The 15708-nt window shown below is 43.6% G+C and overlaps 1 protein-coding gene across 1 annotated transcript in view; it reads right to left on the bottom strand.

Annotated features, from left to right (window-relative positions):
* Positions 1 to 15708, bottom strand: part of LOC126275201 (neural cell adhesion molecule 2-like) — a 1450213-nt gene that overhangs the window by 524338 nt on the left and 910167 nt on the right. Inside the window, exon 5 of the mRNA XM_049977177.1 lies at positions 11475 to 11711. Coding sequence (XP_049833134.1) covers positions 11475 to 11711 — 237 coding nt within the window. The remainder of the gene's footprint in view (positions 1 to 11474; positions 11712 to 15708) is intronic.

Here is a 15708-nt window from a genome sequence, read left to right as displayed (position 1 = left end):
GTACTGAAAGAATCTGTCTCATGTTCCCAACTGCAGCTTCAATGGGCACCTTTGGCACCGGTTGTTCCACACCACTTTTATTTCGAAAATAGAAATACTTTGTGGCACTCCAATGATAAGAAGATTGTTGCACAGTATGCGGAGGCTGTTCGTTTGGCTGCTCATCAAAGTATTAGCAAATGGCTTGGGTAATAAAAGGATGCGTCTTATTTTTCAACGAATTCCATGTGCAGCAACGTGAAACTGAGTCCGTTCGTAAGTGTCGTCATAGCAGCATCACCGAAGTCACTCACCATCATGTTCATAACGTAGCGTTCTGATTATTTACGGTAACAGAAGCGTTACTGGGAAAACATGCCGAACCTTCAATTCATAAGTGGACCTCTTTTGGAATTATATTGCTGATGGACGGCCAAGAGCTCATGAGCGTGTCCGTCAAGGTGCTACCTGAGATAATGCATCCCGTCTTGCAGCATGACGTGGGAAGCACGCCAAACACATGTATTGGTGTTGAAAGTTGAGCGTGTACACGAATGTCATTTATGTGCTAGCAGAAATCATCTGAAGCTTCAGGCTCATTTTATTCTAAGAATCATTTCTACTATCCTACTTCCTTTCAATTAGTTCAATTTACCTTAGAGGAACAAAAAACGAAATAAGCTACGAAATGACCAATTTTAGGTATATCTATTTATGAAGCTTTCAATGTTGTCAAGTATTTGAAGCCCTGCGTAAACATTGCCTTAGTAACCATAATTTTTTATGTATTTTTATTTTATTCTGTTTATATATTTTATATGTTATTAATAGTAAGTGGGCACATTTGATTTACTCCACCTATTTTTTGTAAACTTTGTAGATAAAATGTTAAACGATTACTTACTGACTGTGATTTTATGTGATTACCTATCCACACCTATTTCTGATAAAAATATACAATATCAAAACAATCATATTGCTGAGGACAGTTAGACAGTGAAGGCATTTTAGAGCCAGCTGCTTCTTTTTGCACTTAGAATTAATATTGGAGAGAAGTTCAGGGTGATTATAATTAAGGTTCAACTTTCAAATCGCAGTAGAAATAACACCACTGGTCAGAATGACTTCAAATTGCAAACGGAATACTATCGGAGAAGGGGGAAAACGTATGGCAGAAGAAAAATAAATAGTTACAAAATGTAGCAATAGATGGCGCTTAAGTATTATAGTTTAATAGTGGTCGACTAAAAATGACAAATGAATTATACAACAATGTCTAAGGTGTACGTTTGATGTTAAAAAAACTATACTAATGTGCATGGGTGTAAACATGGAATACTATTAGCTACCTAAGCCCGTTCACCATGGCAAGGTCATATCACTTTGGAGGGGAAAAATCTGTTTTAATTGGCCTGATGCTAAAACTCGCATGAAAAGCATCAAACAAAATCAAATCGGATTATTAATATCCGTGTGACTGGCGCAAAACTGGTTCAATATGTTGTCCACTGTTTCCAAAACAAGCTGAAATCGACAAACGGCATGTTCCACAACTGATCGAATTGTCTGTGGAATCACATTGAGAATCCGATACGGAATGCATGCCTTCAGTGCAGCTAAGTTTGCAGTCGGAACACTGAAAACGACATCTTTCAGATAGCCCCACAGCCAGAAGTCAAACCGATTAATCTCAGGTGGCCAGGCTGTACGGAAATGGCAGATGATAACTCTAGCATTTCCTAAATGGCTCTTAGCTGGATATCCAACGTGCAGAGATGCGCCATCTTGCATAAAAATGATACGTGGGGGGGGAGTTGGAAAATAAGTTTCCGCTGTCGACTGTGGTCAGAGTGGTGTGTGTAAGGTAAAAAAAGAGAATGAGACGTTAAAGACAAGACATATCTTTATTTCTCTACATAATTTCCAGGTACATTGAGACATTTGTCATTACGCTTTATAAGCTTCTAGCCGTCCAGGAAAGAATCAGGGAGTTGCATACGGAAGAAGCGTTGAACGACTTGTTTGACGTTAGCATTGCTGCCAAAGCACCTTCCGCCGAGAGTCTTCTTCAAAGCGGGAAGGAAATGAAAGTAGCTACGTACGAGATCCGGACTGTGAGGCGGATGATGTAGGCGCTCCCAACCAAGAGTTGCCAAAAATGGTTTTGCGTTGCCGTCACCGTGTGTGATCTCGCATTATCATCCAACATCTGAACACCAGATCTGAGAAGGCCAGGCCGCTTTCTCCGAATCACCCCTTTCAATTTCGACAGAGTGGCACAGTACCGCGCAACATTGATGGTCGCATCCTCCATAAAGTTCATCAGCAAAACTTCTTTGGCGTCCCAGGAAACTGTAAGCAGCACGTTACCTGCAGATGGAGTGCTTTTGAACTTCTTTCGGACAGGTGATGAGCGATGTTCCCACCCCATCGATGCATCCACCGTCAGAATCCGAACCAGAAGGTCATTGCCAGATTCATGGTAACGTACGAACTGCTCAAGGCTGAAAGAGACGAGTTGTTCCATTTGTGTCGGGGTCAGTTGGCGGGGCAACCAACGTGCTGACACCTTCCTGTATCGAAGAATGTCGTGGATGATCGTGTGAGCTCGCTCATGTCCGATTCCAAGTTCTGCCGCTACTCCATCGCCGGTGATAAGCCGGTTCGAGTTAATCATATCATCCACCTTCCTGACGTTCGCATCAGTAGTATCAGTGCACGTCCGTCCAGGTCTCGGTATGTCCCGCACTTGCTGACGTCCATCACTGAACTGCTGGCTCCGTCTCCGCACCATTTCCTTCGACATCACACCTCATCCATACACGTTAACAAGGCGATAATGAATTTCTGTGCCTGATGATCCACGTGCCCAAGCATAGTGGATAAGAGCTCTCACTTCCGCCATTGACCACGACTCTAAAAGCCAACTTCTCTCAATCGCTCCGGGAAAAGATTGAACTCTGGCCTTCGCTTTGCGCAGGAACTGCGGCAGCGCCATCTGCTTGGTTGCGGTCGACCTCTACCCAATTGTGTATCGATTTCTTGCATGTGCGCGTTCACCTGCCTTGTCGTCTTTCACCCATATCACACTACTCTGCCCACAGTCGATAGGGGAAACTTATTTACCAACTCCCCCTCGTAACATCCACACATCAACGCTGTTGGAGAGCTGGAGTGACGTGGTAGAGTAAAAGACACCTATAGCGCTTACCAATGACGGTACAGATAACAGGACCGGAAGCACTTGTCTCTTCGAAAAAATATGACCCTATGATAAATGACACCGTAAACTCACGCCACACAGTTACCTTTTCAGGGTGAAGTGTACTGGTTGATTTGCTTGTGGATTTTCCCTTGCCCATATTCAACAATTCTGTGTATTAACATATCCTGTCAGATGTAAGTGGGCTTCATCTGTCCACAAAATCTTCCACGGCCAACCATTGTCCACTTTCATGTGAGCAATAAATTCTAAAGCAGAAGTCTCTCTTGCTGGCAGGTCAACAGGAAGCAACTCGTGCACGTGGGTAATTTTGAATTAATAGCAAAGAAGAATGTTTCTTAGGATTTTACGCACCGTGCTCAAGGGTATGTCCAATGTTCGGGCAATTCTCCAAACAGTACACGTTTGCACACCACCACTCGCCTGCACCTGCATTGCTGTGGCCACTGTTTCCACCGACGTCGAATCAATTCGTTTCCTTCTTTTACAAGGTTGCACGACAAAAGAACCCATATTTTCGCATTTCCGAATCATTTTCTCCAGACCCACGGTAGTCATCAGACCATCGCCTTTTTTGAAACCTTCAGTTTCCGGAACTTCTGCAGAGCGAAGTGTGTACAGTCATCAATCTTGTAATACAGCCTTACAAGCAGAACGCGATCACGCATTGAGACAGTCATGGCGAACATCGCAGACGTGAAAGAAGGAAAAACCGTGTACCCGGCGTTTTTATAAAAACTTCAATGGGTCGTGCGCATGACAGGTGTTTTCATTTACGTATTCTGACACATACAGCGCCATCTATTGATCAGTTATCACACTATTTTTTCTCCTGCGTACGTTTCCCCCCTTCTCCGATAATATTCAGTTGGTTGCAATTTGACGTCAGTCAGGCCAGAGGTGTTAATTTTACAGAGTTTTGGAAGTTTAATCATAATCACACTGTACATTCAATCATTGATTGAAGATACCTAAAATCGGCTGAGTTGCCTCGAGGAAGATATCTTCTGTTGAGTCGGGTGTATACATGATTTGCTTTTCTGTTGGTCGCTTGAATAAAACGCAAACTTCTTTTTTACTATTTATGTTTCCAAGAAAAATCTCTTCGTCTGCTTTCGACTTACACATTTTCATCGTATTATCACTAAAATAGAATTTTCTTCTTTATAATCCAAAGAACAACATGACAGCCGATAGTCCGGAGTTACAAGTAAGATATTATAATACCTTCGTCACACATCGTTATATATATACCGACGCGACCATGCTTTCAAAAACAAAGACACACATGTGCCAAAGGCAGGGTCTCAAGATGTTACATTGGTGGGAAAATATAATGCACTTCTAAAGGTAAAGATTTATTCGTTATTTTAAAACATGATTTGTATTAATAATTTAAATTAATCGGATCTATTTAGCAAATGTAACATAGACTTTAAATAAGTAAAGAGCCTACATACAACTGAAGAACGTGAAGAAATAGAGGGCTCCCCTGTTAAAATTTAAATACGCTTAACTCCAGAAAAAACGATTAAGGGATCTTCGCTTCAGAAATCAGGAATAGATAGGTTCTGTACTGGTCAAAGAGCGTCAGTCTAGGAACATTTATCTGCATTTTGCTTCAGACGAACATCAAGTCTAGAAGCCATCTTGATGGAGTGCTACAGCGGTGCGTCTTACGGAAAAAGGGGGAGGTAAATTTGAATATAAACAAGACGAAAGTTTCTATGACCTCCGTGAATAGCAAAGCTGTAGAACAAAAAAAAAGTTGGAATCTTACAAAAGAAACGGTATGAAGGACGGGTGTGCATTTGTTTTTGACTTATCCTCATGAAGTTTATTGTAGACACTGAAAGTTCAAGTGTGGTGTGTCGATGTACGCTGCTATGCAATCTTTTCTGATCGTTTACCAGCTGATTTTATACTAGCTGTGGCCTGGGAGGTGAGAGAGCGTTAAGCAGTGTGTTACCAGTGTGTCATCAGTTCGTCATTACGTTACAATAGTCTCTTCCACAATGGAACCTAATTCGATCTTTATCGACCAAAACTGAGGCAAACTTTTTGCCTTCAGCCTTTTGACTGGTTTGATGTGGCCCGCCACGAATTCCTCTCCTGTGCTAACCTCTTCATCTCAGAGTAGCACTTGCAACCTACGTCCTCAATTATTTGCTTGATGTATTCCAATCTCTGTCTTTTCCTACAGTTTTTGCCCTCTACAGCTCCCTCTAGTTTCACGGAAGTCATTCCCTCATGTCTTAAAAGATGTCCTATCAATCTGGCCCATCCCCTTATCAGTGTTTTCCACACTCTCCTTTCCTCTCCGATGCTGTGCAGAACCTCCTCATTCCTTACATTATCAGTCCACTTAATTTTCAACATTCGTCTGTAGCACCACAAATCAAATGCTTCGATTATCTTCTGTTCCGGTTTCCCCACAGTCCATGTTTCACTGCCATATAATGCTGTACTCCAGACGTACATTCTCAGAAACTTCTTCCTCAAATTAAAGCCGATATTTCATATTAGTAGATTTCTCTTGGTCAGTAAAGCCCTTTTAACATTGCTAGTCTGCTTTTGATGTCCTTCCTCCGTCCGTCATTGGTTTTTATAGTGCCTAGGTAGCAGAATTCCTTAACTTCATCTACTCCGTAAACGTCAATGTTGATGTTAATTTCTCGCTATTCTCATTTCTACTACTTCTCTTTACTTTCGTCTTTCTTCGATTTACTCTCAGTCCATACTCTGTACTCGTTAACCTGTTCATTCCGCTCAGCGGATCATGTAATTTTTATCTACTTTCACTTAGGATAGCAATGTCAACAGCGAATCGTGTCATTGATATCCTTTCACCTTGAATTTTAATTCCACTCGCGAACCTCTTTTTTTATTTCCATTGTTACTTCCTCGATGTACAGATTGAACAGCAGGAACAGAAGGCTACATCCTTGTCTTACACGCTTTTAATAAAGCACTTCGTCCTTGGTCGTCCACTCTTATTATTTCGTCTTGGCTGCTGTTCATATTGTATATGACCCGTCTCTCCCTATAGCATACCCCTACTTCTCTCAGAATGTCGAACTTCTTGCGCCATTTTACATTGTCGAACGCTTTTTCCAGGTCGACAAATCCTATGAACCTGTCTTGATTTCTCTTTAGACTTGCATCCATTGGGAACTGCAATGTCAGAGTGGTCTCTCTCGTGCATTTACCTTTCCTAGGGGCAAACTGTTCGTCATCTAGCGCATCATCAATTTTCTTTTCCATTCTTCTGTATATTATTCTTGTAATCAACTTGGAGCATGAGATGTAACACTGATCGTGCAGTAATTCTCGCACTTGTCAGCTCTTGTGGTCTTCGGGATTGTGTGGATGATGCTTTTCCGAACGTCAGATGGTATTTCGTCAGACTCATTCACTCTACACACTAACGTGAATAGTCGTTTTGTTGCCACTTCCACAAATGGTTTTAGAAATTCTGATGGAGTGTTATCTATCCCTTCTGCCTTATTTGATCTTAAGTCCTCCAAAGCTCTTTTAAATTCTGATTCTAATACTGGATCCACCATCTATTCTAATTCGACTCCTGTTTCTTCTTGTATCACATCAGACAAATCTTCCCCCGCACAGAGGCATTCAATATATCCCGTCCCCCTACCAGCTATCTCATCTGCATTGAACAGTTAAAATACAGTTGCACTCTTAACGTTATCACCCGTGCTTTTAATGGCAACAAAGGTTGTTTTGACTTTCCTGTATGCTGAGTTTGTCCTTCCGACAATCATTTCTTCTTCGATGCCTTCACATTTTTCCTGCAGCCATTACGCCTTAGCTTCCCTCACTTCCTATTAATTTCATTCCTCAGAATCTTGTATTTCTCTGTTTCTGAGTTTCCTGGAACATTTTTGTACTTCAACCTTTCATCGATAAATTGAAGTATTTCTTCTGTTACGCATGGCTTCTTCGCTGTTACCTACTTTGTACGTATGTTTTCCTTCCAAACATCTGTGATGGCCCTTTTTAGACATGTCCATTCCTCTTCAAATGTATTCTCCTACTGAGTTCTTCCTTATTGCTGTAGCCATAGCCTTAAAGGACTTCAAGCGTATCTGGTCGCTCGTTAGTATTTCCGTATCCCACTTCATTGCGTATTGATACTTCCTGACTAATGTCTTAAACTTCAGCCTACTCTTCATCACTACTATATTGTGATCTGAGTCTGAGTCTGCTCACAGGTACGCCGTACAATCCAGTATCTGATTTCGGAATCTCTATCTAACCATGACGTAATCTAACTGAAATCTCCCAGTATCACCCGGCCTCTTCCAAGTGTACCTCCCCCCTTGTGATTCTTGAACGGAGTATCCGCTATTACTAGCTGAAACTTGTTACATATCTCTATTAGTCTTTCTCCTCTCTCATTCTCTGCCCCAAGCCCATATTCTCCTGTAAACTTTTCTTCTACTCCTTCCACTATAACTGCATTCCAGTCTCCCATGACTATTAAATTTTCATCTCCCTCTACATACTGTATTGCCCTTTCTATATCCTGATACACTTTCTACATGTCTTAATCTTCAGCTTGCGACGTTGGCATGTATACCTGAACTATCGTTGTCTGTGTTAGTTTGCTGTAGATTCTGGTAAGAACAACACTACCACTTAACTCTTCACAGTAACACCCTCTCTGCCCTACCTTCCGATTCATAAAGAATCCGACTCCCGTTATACCGTTTTCTGTTGCCGTTGATATTACCCTATACTCATCCGACCAGAAATTCTTGTCTTCTTACCGCCTCACTTAACTGACCCCTACTAATTTAGATTGAGTCTTTCCCTTTTCAGATTTTCTAGTTTTCCTACAACGTTCATGTTTCTAACATTCCACGCCCCGACTTTTAGAACGTTAATCTTCCGTTGATTATTTAATCTTTTTATCATCGTAACCTCCTCATTGGAAGTACCCTCCCGGAGATCCGAATGGAGGCCTATTCCGAAATCATTTGCCAATGGAGAGATCATAATGAAACTTCTTCAGTTACAGGCCACATGTACTGTTGATACAAGTTACCTGTCGTTACTGCAGTGGTTTCCATTGTCTTCTGCATCCTCATGCCGTTGATCATTGCTAATTCTTCTACTTTTAGGGGCAGATCCCACCCTTAGGACAAGGTAGTGCCCTGAGCCTCTGTCCGCTCCTCAACCCTCTATGACAAGGCCGTTGGCAGAATGAGGGATGACTACATTTTCCGGAAGTCTTCCGCCGGCCAAGCCGATTATTAATCAAAATGTAAGCGGTATTTAAACCCGAAATCAAAGGCGTTTTTATTATGAAACAATGACGCTAGCCCTAGAACAGTATTAACCCAAAAATACTATTATGTAATCGATGAGAAGAGTCGCTAGGACAACATACTTTCACAAGGACTTTACTGATCAACCCGTTTTTCACACAATACTTTTCACAGAGTGCTGCAAATACAAAAAAGGCTAATAAGGAAAGAATACTTAACCAATTCACTCTTAAAAACCGTTTACTGGGAGGTTTGCAGATAATAAAGGCAGATTATACACTACTGGCCATTAAAATTGCTACACCACGGGGAGGACGAGTTACAGACGCAAAATGTAAGCGACAGGAAGAAGAAGATGTCATATGCAAATGTTTAGCTTTTCAGAGCCTTGCCACAAGGTTGACACCATTGGCGACACCTACAACGTGCTGACATGAGAAAAATTTCCAACCGATTTCTCATACACAGAGAGCAACTGACCAGCGTTGCCTGGTGAAACGTTGTTGTGATGCCTCGTGTAAGGAGGAGAAATGCGTACCATCACGTTTCTGACTTTGATAAAGGTCGGATTGTAGCCTACCGCGATTGCGGTTTATCGTATCGCGACTTTGCTGCTCGCGTTGGTCGAGACCCAATGACTGTTAGCAGAATAAGGAATGGTTGGGTTCAGGAGGGTAATACGGAACGGCGTGCTGGATACCATCGGCCTCGTATCACTAGCAATTGAGATGACAAGCATCTTATCCGCATGGCTGTAACTGATCGTGCAACCACGTCTCGATCCCTGAGTCAACAGTAGGGGTCAACATCTGCAGGAACAGTTCGACAACGTTTGCAGAAGCATGGACTATCAGCTCGGAGACCATGGCTGCAGTTACCCAGAATCTTGATGGTCACATCAATGTTTGGCGACATGGCGGTGAACGTAAATTGGAAGCGTGTATTCGTCATTGCCATACTGTCGTATCACCCGGCGTGATGGTTTGGGGTGCCATTGGTTACACGTCTCGGTCACCTCTTGTTCGCATTGATGGCACTTTGAACAGTGGACGTTACATTGCAGATGTGTTAGACCCGTGGTTCTACCCTTCATTCAATCCCTACGTAAGCCTACATTTCAGCAGAATAACGCACGACCGCATGTTGCAGGTCCTGTACGGGACTTTCTGGATACAGAAAATGCTCGACTGCTGCCCTGGTCAGCACATTCTCCAGATCTCTCACCAACTGAAAACGTCTAGACAATGGTAGCCGAGCAACTGACTCGTCACAATACGCCAGTCACTACTATTGATGAACTGTGGAATCGTGTTGAAGCTACATGGGCAGCTGTACCTGTACTCGCCATCCAAGCTCTGTTTGTCTCAATGACCAGGCGTATCAAGGCCGTTATTACGGCAGAGGTGGTTGTTCTGGGTACTGATTTCTCAGAATCTATGCACAGACACTGCGTGACAATGTAATCACATGTCAGTTCTAGTGTAATATATTTGTCGAATGAATATCCGTTTATCATCTGCATATCTTCTTGGTGTTGTTATTTTAATGGACAGTAGTGTAGATAACAGGCAAATACAAAGCTATTGAAAAATGTGTAACATAAACGACTCAAACCGCCGTGTAGGAAGTTTCCCGCCTCTTGTACAATCAATAGGCTGCAGGTTGATAATCAAAGGGATCGCTTTGTTGAAAAGATGTCTACGGATACAATTGACTGCATGCTGGCCTCTATTTTCACTGTACAAGATGTTGAATTCCTTCTACAGTTCAGACAGGGGGCCTGAAGATGACGTGGCGTAACACTAAAAATAAAATAAAACTGGAAATTTAGATAATTGAAGGTGTTTAATTTGACAGTTTTTACTGACTTTTTTGTCTACAGGAAGATGTATGATATTTCAGTTCAGCTGTAAAACCTCAGCAGCTTAAAGAAATTGATACATTAATGACTCAGTCACAATTACTTTCGTGACCATAAAGTCACTTCTTCAGGTGGAAAACGGGTGCAACTAAACAAGACAGAATCAAACTTAGCTTGTATGTATCAGAGCGCTGCAGTGTCAATTGCCAAGTGAGGACTTCGAATCTGAAATTGTGATAGGATCTCCAGAGGATAAATAAAAGACGTCGCCTGTTTTCCTACTTGAAAAACACATCCATTATCCATAAAATGAAAGAGGACACGATGCAAGACAAAACACTGAAAATAACTTGAGGAAACAACCGAAACCAAGACAAGAGTGCCCCCAATATATCCATCTTACCAGCAAGTGGAGTGAACACACCAAAGGCAAAGCGGCTAAGCCACATGAGCAAAACACACTGAGTGTGCGGGTCATGACAATGTGAAATCGCCCGGGCGGGTATGCGTGGAACCGGAGGACTAATGTAGGAGACTGGAGGCTCCGAACACGCGTAAGTAACTGCTGGGAGCCCAACTGATTAGAGAAATTAACTAAATGATAGCGTAAGAAGACAGGGAAACATATGTCCAATTCATCGTTTTAAACTCTCGTCATCATTTTATTTTTAGGGCTTCGTCTTGCCTCATGTACGCTGCCATTTTGTGAATGACGGGTGAGTATTTTACACACAAGTTTTAAGCAGGAATGTAGAGGACGTCTATTATTTATCCTCATGGAGAACTAATCGCAATTTAAGGTCGACAGTCCCCACCTGATAATGGACGCAGCAGCAGTTTGAAGCAATCAAGCTATATTTAGTTCTAATTGTAAACTTTGCACCTTCTTTAGGTTCACCTTTTTTTCACCTGAACATATGTCTCTACGGTCACGAAACTAGTTCTGACTGAGTGGTTAATAAATCAATTTCTGCCAGATGCTGTGGTTTTATTAGTTGAAATGGATTACAATAATTCGGTTCTCCCACACATTAAGTGATTATAGAGACTTGTCACCAACGGAAGAGAGAATGTCCCAGTAAGTTTTACAGACATATGAACGGGCGCTGTGGGTACTCACGTAGCATGTCGATGACGACGCTGGTGGAGAGAAGGACATCCGGGTGGTTGGAAGCCCTGCAGGTGAGCTCGCTGTGCAGATAGCGGCGGCCCAGCGGCGGCAGCCGGATCACGTGGCTCACGCTCTCCGGGTAGCCGGCCGTCGGCTGCCCGCTGCCCGCCGTCACAGGCGGCTGCGGCGGTGTCCGGTTCACTTCCACACCATCCAGCCACCACGACACCACGGGCGGCGGCCGTCCTAGGAGAGAGAAACACTTTGACGTCCGTCGTTCGAGTAGCCTCCCAATCTTCGCAGGGCGTTATACACAATCCAACTGCAATAATGTGACCATCGCATATTTTTCACGACAGCTTACACTAAACACACACGGACGACAGGTGACAGCACTGTCAGTGGAATGTATTTAAAGCGGGTCAGAGGGACGTGGAAGAAATAGTGCAGTCGTTATTGGAAAGGGGAAATAGAGCTCTCATGTCCAAAGGGCATGATCATTGGCTTTCGGGCCAATAGTTGAAAAAAGTTCGGGAACCGATTAAGTTCGTAAACTGTTCGCTTTCCGATGCGATTACACTATACCGTGCGTTCCAAGTGGTGCTATCCAAAAACGCCGCCAACGCAAATATGGTTGTGGTGCACCAAGGGTCATACACGACAGGGGTGAATGGCTACTGCGGAGATGTGTACAGGCGAACAGACGTGAAGCTGTGAGTAATTCACCGTCCACATGAATTAATGAGCTGCCAACAGTGTCTCCCCAACGACCATTCAGCGAAAGTTGAAGGGCTGTTACCCGGCGATACGGGGAGTTTTTAGCTGAATCACGATTTATGCCACATATGACAGAACTCGTTGGCGTGTAGGGCGTGAAACGTCTGACAGGAAACACCCTGTAACAAGAAGGGAGCTTTATGATCTGGTAAACGTTTTGGTGGTACTCCCTGGGTTGTTTCGTCATTCCGGGAGGCATAATACACACATCAAAAAAAGTTTTTCAACACACCGGTTCCCAGAATTCATGAAGATAGATGTTGATTGTGGATATTGTATCACAGACACAGTTCAAAAAAATGGTTCAAATGGCTCTGAGCACTATGGGACTTAACATCTGTAGTCATCAGTCCCCTAGAACTTAGAACTACTTAAACCTAACAAACCTAAGGACATCACACACATCCATGCCCGAGGCAAAATTCGAACCTACGACCGTACCAGTCGCGCCAGGAAGGGGGTAAACGGCGCGGGTTGTCTGTAGTTCAAACATGCCTACCTGGTCAATACCGCAGTTCGATCGCGTCTGCATTGTTACTTTACGCCAGGAAGGGCGATCAATAAGCGAAGTGTCCAGGCGTCTAGGAGTGAACCGAAGCGATGTTATTCGGGCATGGAGGAGAAACAGAGAGACAGGAACTGTCGATGACATGCTTCGCTCAGGCCGCCCAAGGGCTACTGCTGCAGTTGATGACAGCTACGTACGGAGGAACCCTGACAGCAACGTCACCATGTTTAATAATGCTTTTCGTGTTACCACTCAAACTGTGCACAATAGGCTGCATGATGCGCAACGTCACTCCCGACGTCCATGGCGAGGTCCATCTTTGCAACCACCACACCATGCAGTGCGGTACAGATGGGCCAAACAACATGCCGAATGGATTGGCATCATGTTCTCTTCACCGTTGAGTACCGCATGTGCCTTCAACCAATCAATCGTCTGAAATGTGTTTGGAGGCAAACCGGTCAGGCTAAACGCCTTAGACGCACTGTCCATCGAGTGCAGCAAGGTGGAAGTTCCCTGCTGTTTTGGGTTGGCGTCATGTTGGGCCGACGTACGCCGCTGGTGGTCATGGAAGCCCCTTAACGGCTGTACGATACGAGAATGCCATCCTCCGACTGATAGTACAACCATATCGGCAGCATTTTGTCGAGACATTCGTCTTCATGGAAGACAATTCGTTCCCCCATCGTGCACAACTTGTGAATGTTTCCTTCAGGATATCGACATCGCGCGATTAGAGTGGCTAGCATGTTCTCCCGATATGAACCCTATCGAACATGCCTGGGATAGACTGAAAAGTGATGTTTATGGACGACGTGAACCACCAACCACTTTGAGGGGTCTACGCCGAATCTCCGTTGAGGAGTGGGACAATCAGGATCAACAGTGCCTTGATGAACTTGTGGTTAGCATGCTACGAAGAGTACAGTGTAAATGTGTACAGGGTTTGGGGAAGTGGGGATGCGGATGCCGTTAATTAACAAAACAGGAAATTAGGTACAATAACGAGAATAAGTTTCCGGGTACGGTATACAAGCTGCGCACCTAGGGTCGAAGTTACCAGGTTTAGGCCTGTCTAGGAGGTCGAACAATTAATTGAAGTGGACAACGGAAGGGGAAGTGGTTGATGTGAACTTCCGTCGGTGGCCGGTCGTGAAAATCAGAGCCAGAGGCTCTGCCTTCCGAAAAAAACGTCTGTTCTGCTCGAGGTCTGGATTGCAAGGGAGAGAAGCAACTGTGTTCGACTCAGACAGAACACTCCAGTGACCACATACGTGATTGGTATCCTGGGCACGCTAAAGGCTAAAACCAGTGGCTTGAAGTCTCTAGCAGTTTCAGCAGAGTGCTCAAGGCGTCTCTTGTCAGCAGCTTTAACTGGACAGAACTGCCTCGCTTTTGAAAGAAAAGCGACTTGTGTCAAATAGGCACGGCGTAAGTTACTCGGGGAGAACACTTGTAAAGATCTGACTGGCCCTTTGAAACAAATTTTTTGAACCAATTCCCTAAAATAATTCTTGACTGGTGCCACCATGTACAATAGGCATGCATAATTGCAAGAGGACGTGCTACTGGGTATTAGAGGTACTAGTGTGTATAGCAATTCTGAAGGTCTCTCTGTATAGTGATACCATATGCAATGTGAGGTTTTCATGAGCAATATAAAGGGCGGAAATGATGTTTATATTGATCTCTATTCCAATTTTCTGTATAGTTTCCGGAACTCTCCGAGCCGAGGCGATACATAACTTTTTTTGATGTGTGTAGATCAACAGAAGGACGCATCTATCCTTGGGGTACTCCAGCTCCTTTCATGCAGCTTGTTTTTCCTCAGCACGGTGGCGTCTACCAGCAAGTCACACAGCTCGCAGTGTACGTGCGTGATTTGAAGAGCGCCGAGATGACTTGACAGTATTCCCATGAAAGCGAAAATCTCAGCATTTAGACCCAATCAAGAATCTCTGTGACCACTTCCATTCGCGGTGCGCGCCACGGATCCTCAATCTAGAAATCTAGCGCAGCTCGCCACGGCAATGGAGTCACAATGGATCCATATCCTTGTCGGTATCTTGCAGAACCGCACCGACTCTATTCCTGCACGTCTCTCAGCGGTTCGCCCTGAATGAGGTGGTCAGTAGGCTTTTGACATGTGGTCATATTAATGTGACTTGACAACATATTGTGTGCTGGGTGGAAGTGCTGTTGCTATAAAGTTTCTCTTCCAGAGAGCTGTATTGTATCGTCTCTCCCAACAAACTAATCTATGGGACACTACCAAATGTAAAATAGTCTTATATTATTGGAGTATGAGTTGTGTGGTAACTAAGTGTCAGTGTCAAATGTCCTACCAAGCTTGGCAGCTGGATAGTGGTTTGTATTCTCGCCGTGACAGAGGGCGTACGGAGAGTTGGAGCAGCCAGGCAAGGTGCCACTGGGAGTGGACAGGCGGGCGAAAAGCGACAGAGTTGGCGCGTCTTTTAGGGGAGAAACGTATTGCCATGACGTCACAACTATGGACCAGTGTTAGCTGCCTACACAGTAAATTCTGTTGGAAATGGTTTGATCAATAATACCAGCTTGGGTCATGTTCGAGTGTACTTATCATTCTTATTGAAGTCTAAAGTATAAAGGAATTTAATTTCATCTGTAAGTCGGTTAGTTCAAGCGATATTTCCTTCTTATACATCAATTTTGGTTGCCCTGTTTTCTTTTGTTATAGTGGCTTTATTTCTGTCTTTAATTAGATTTTCTGCAAGTCCAACCAGAAAAGCTCTTTGGACGAACGCTGTGAGAAAGAAAAACTGGAAACAGATTAAATACGACAAAATATGTTCTTGGTATTTTCGGGAAGAGAATAGTGACTCAACTTCAGAGTCCTCAAGTGCGTATTAAGGGAAGGAAAGCACCCTTTACACATTATATACTGTTCTTCTTGTTTTTTCGAAACGTATAACAAAACCA

The sequence above is a fragment of the Schistocerca gregaria genome, chromosome 1 (assembly GCF_023897955.1).
Source record: "Schistocerca gregaria isolate iqSchGreg1 chromosome 1, iqSchGreg1.2, whole genome shotgun sequence".
Lineage (NCBI taxonomy): Eukaryota > Metazoa > Arthropoda > Insecta > Orthoptera > Acrididae > Schistocerca > Schistocerca gregaria.
This window is presented reverse-complemented; position numbering and strand designations above follow the sequence as displayed.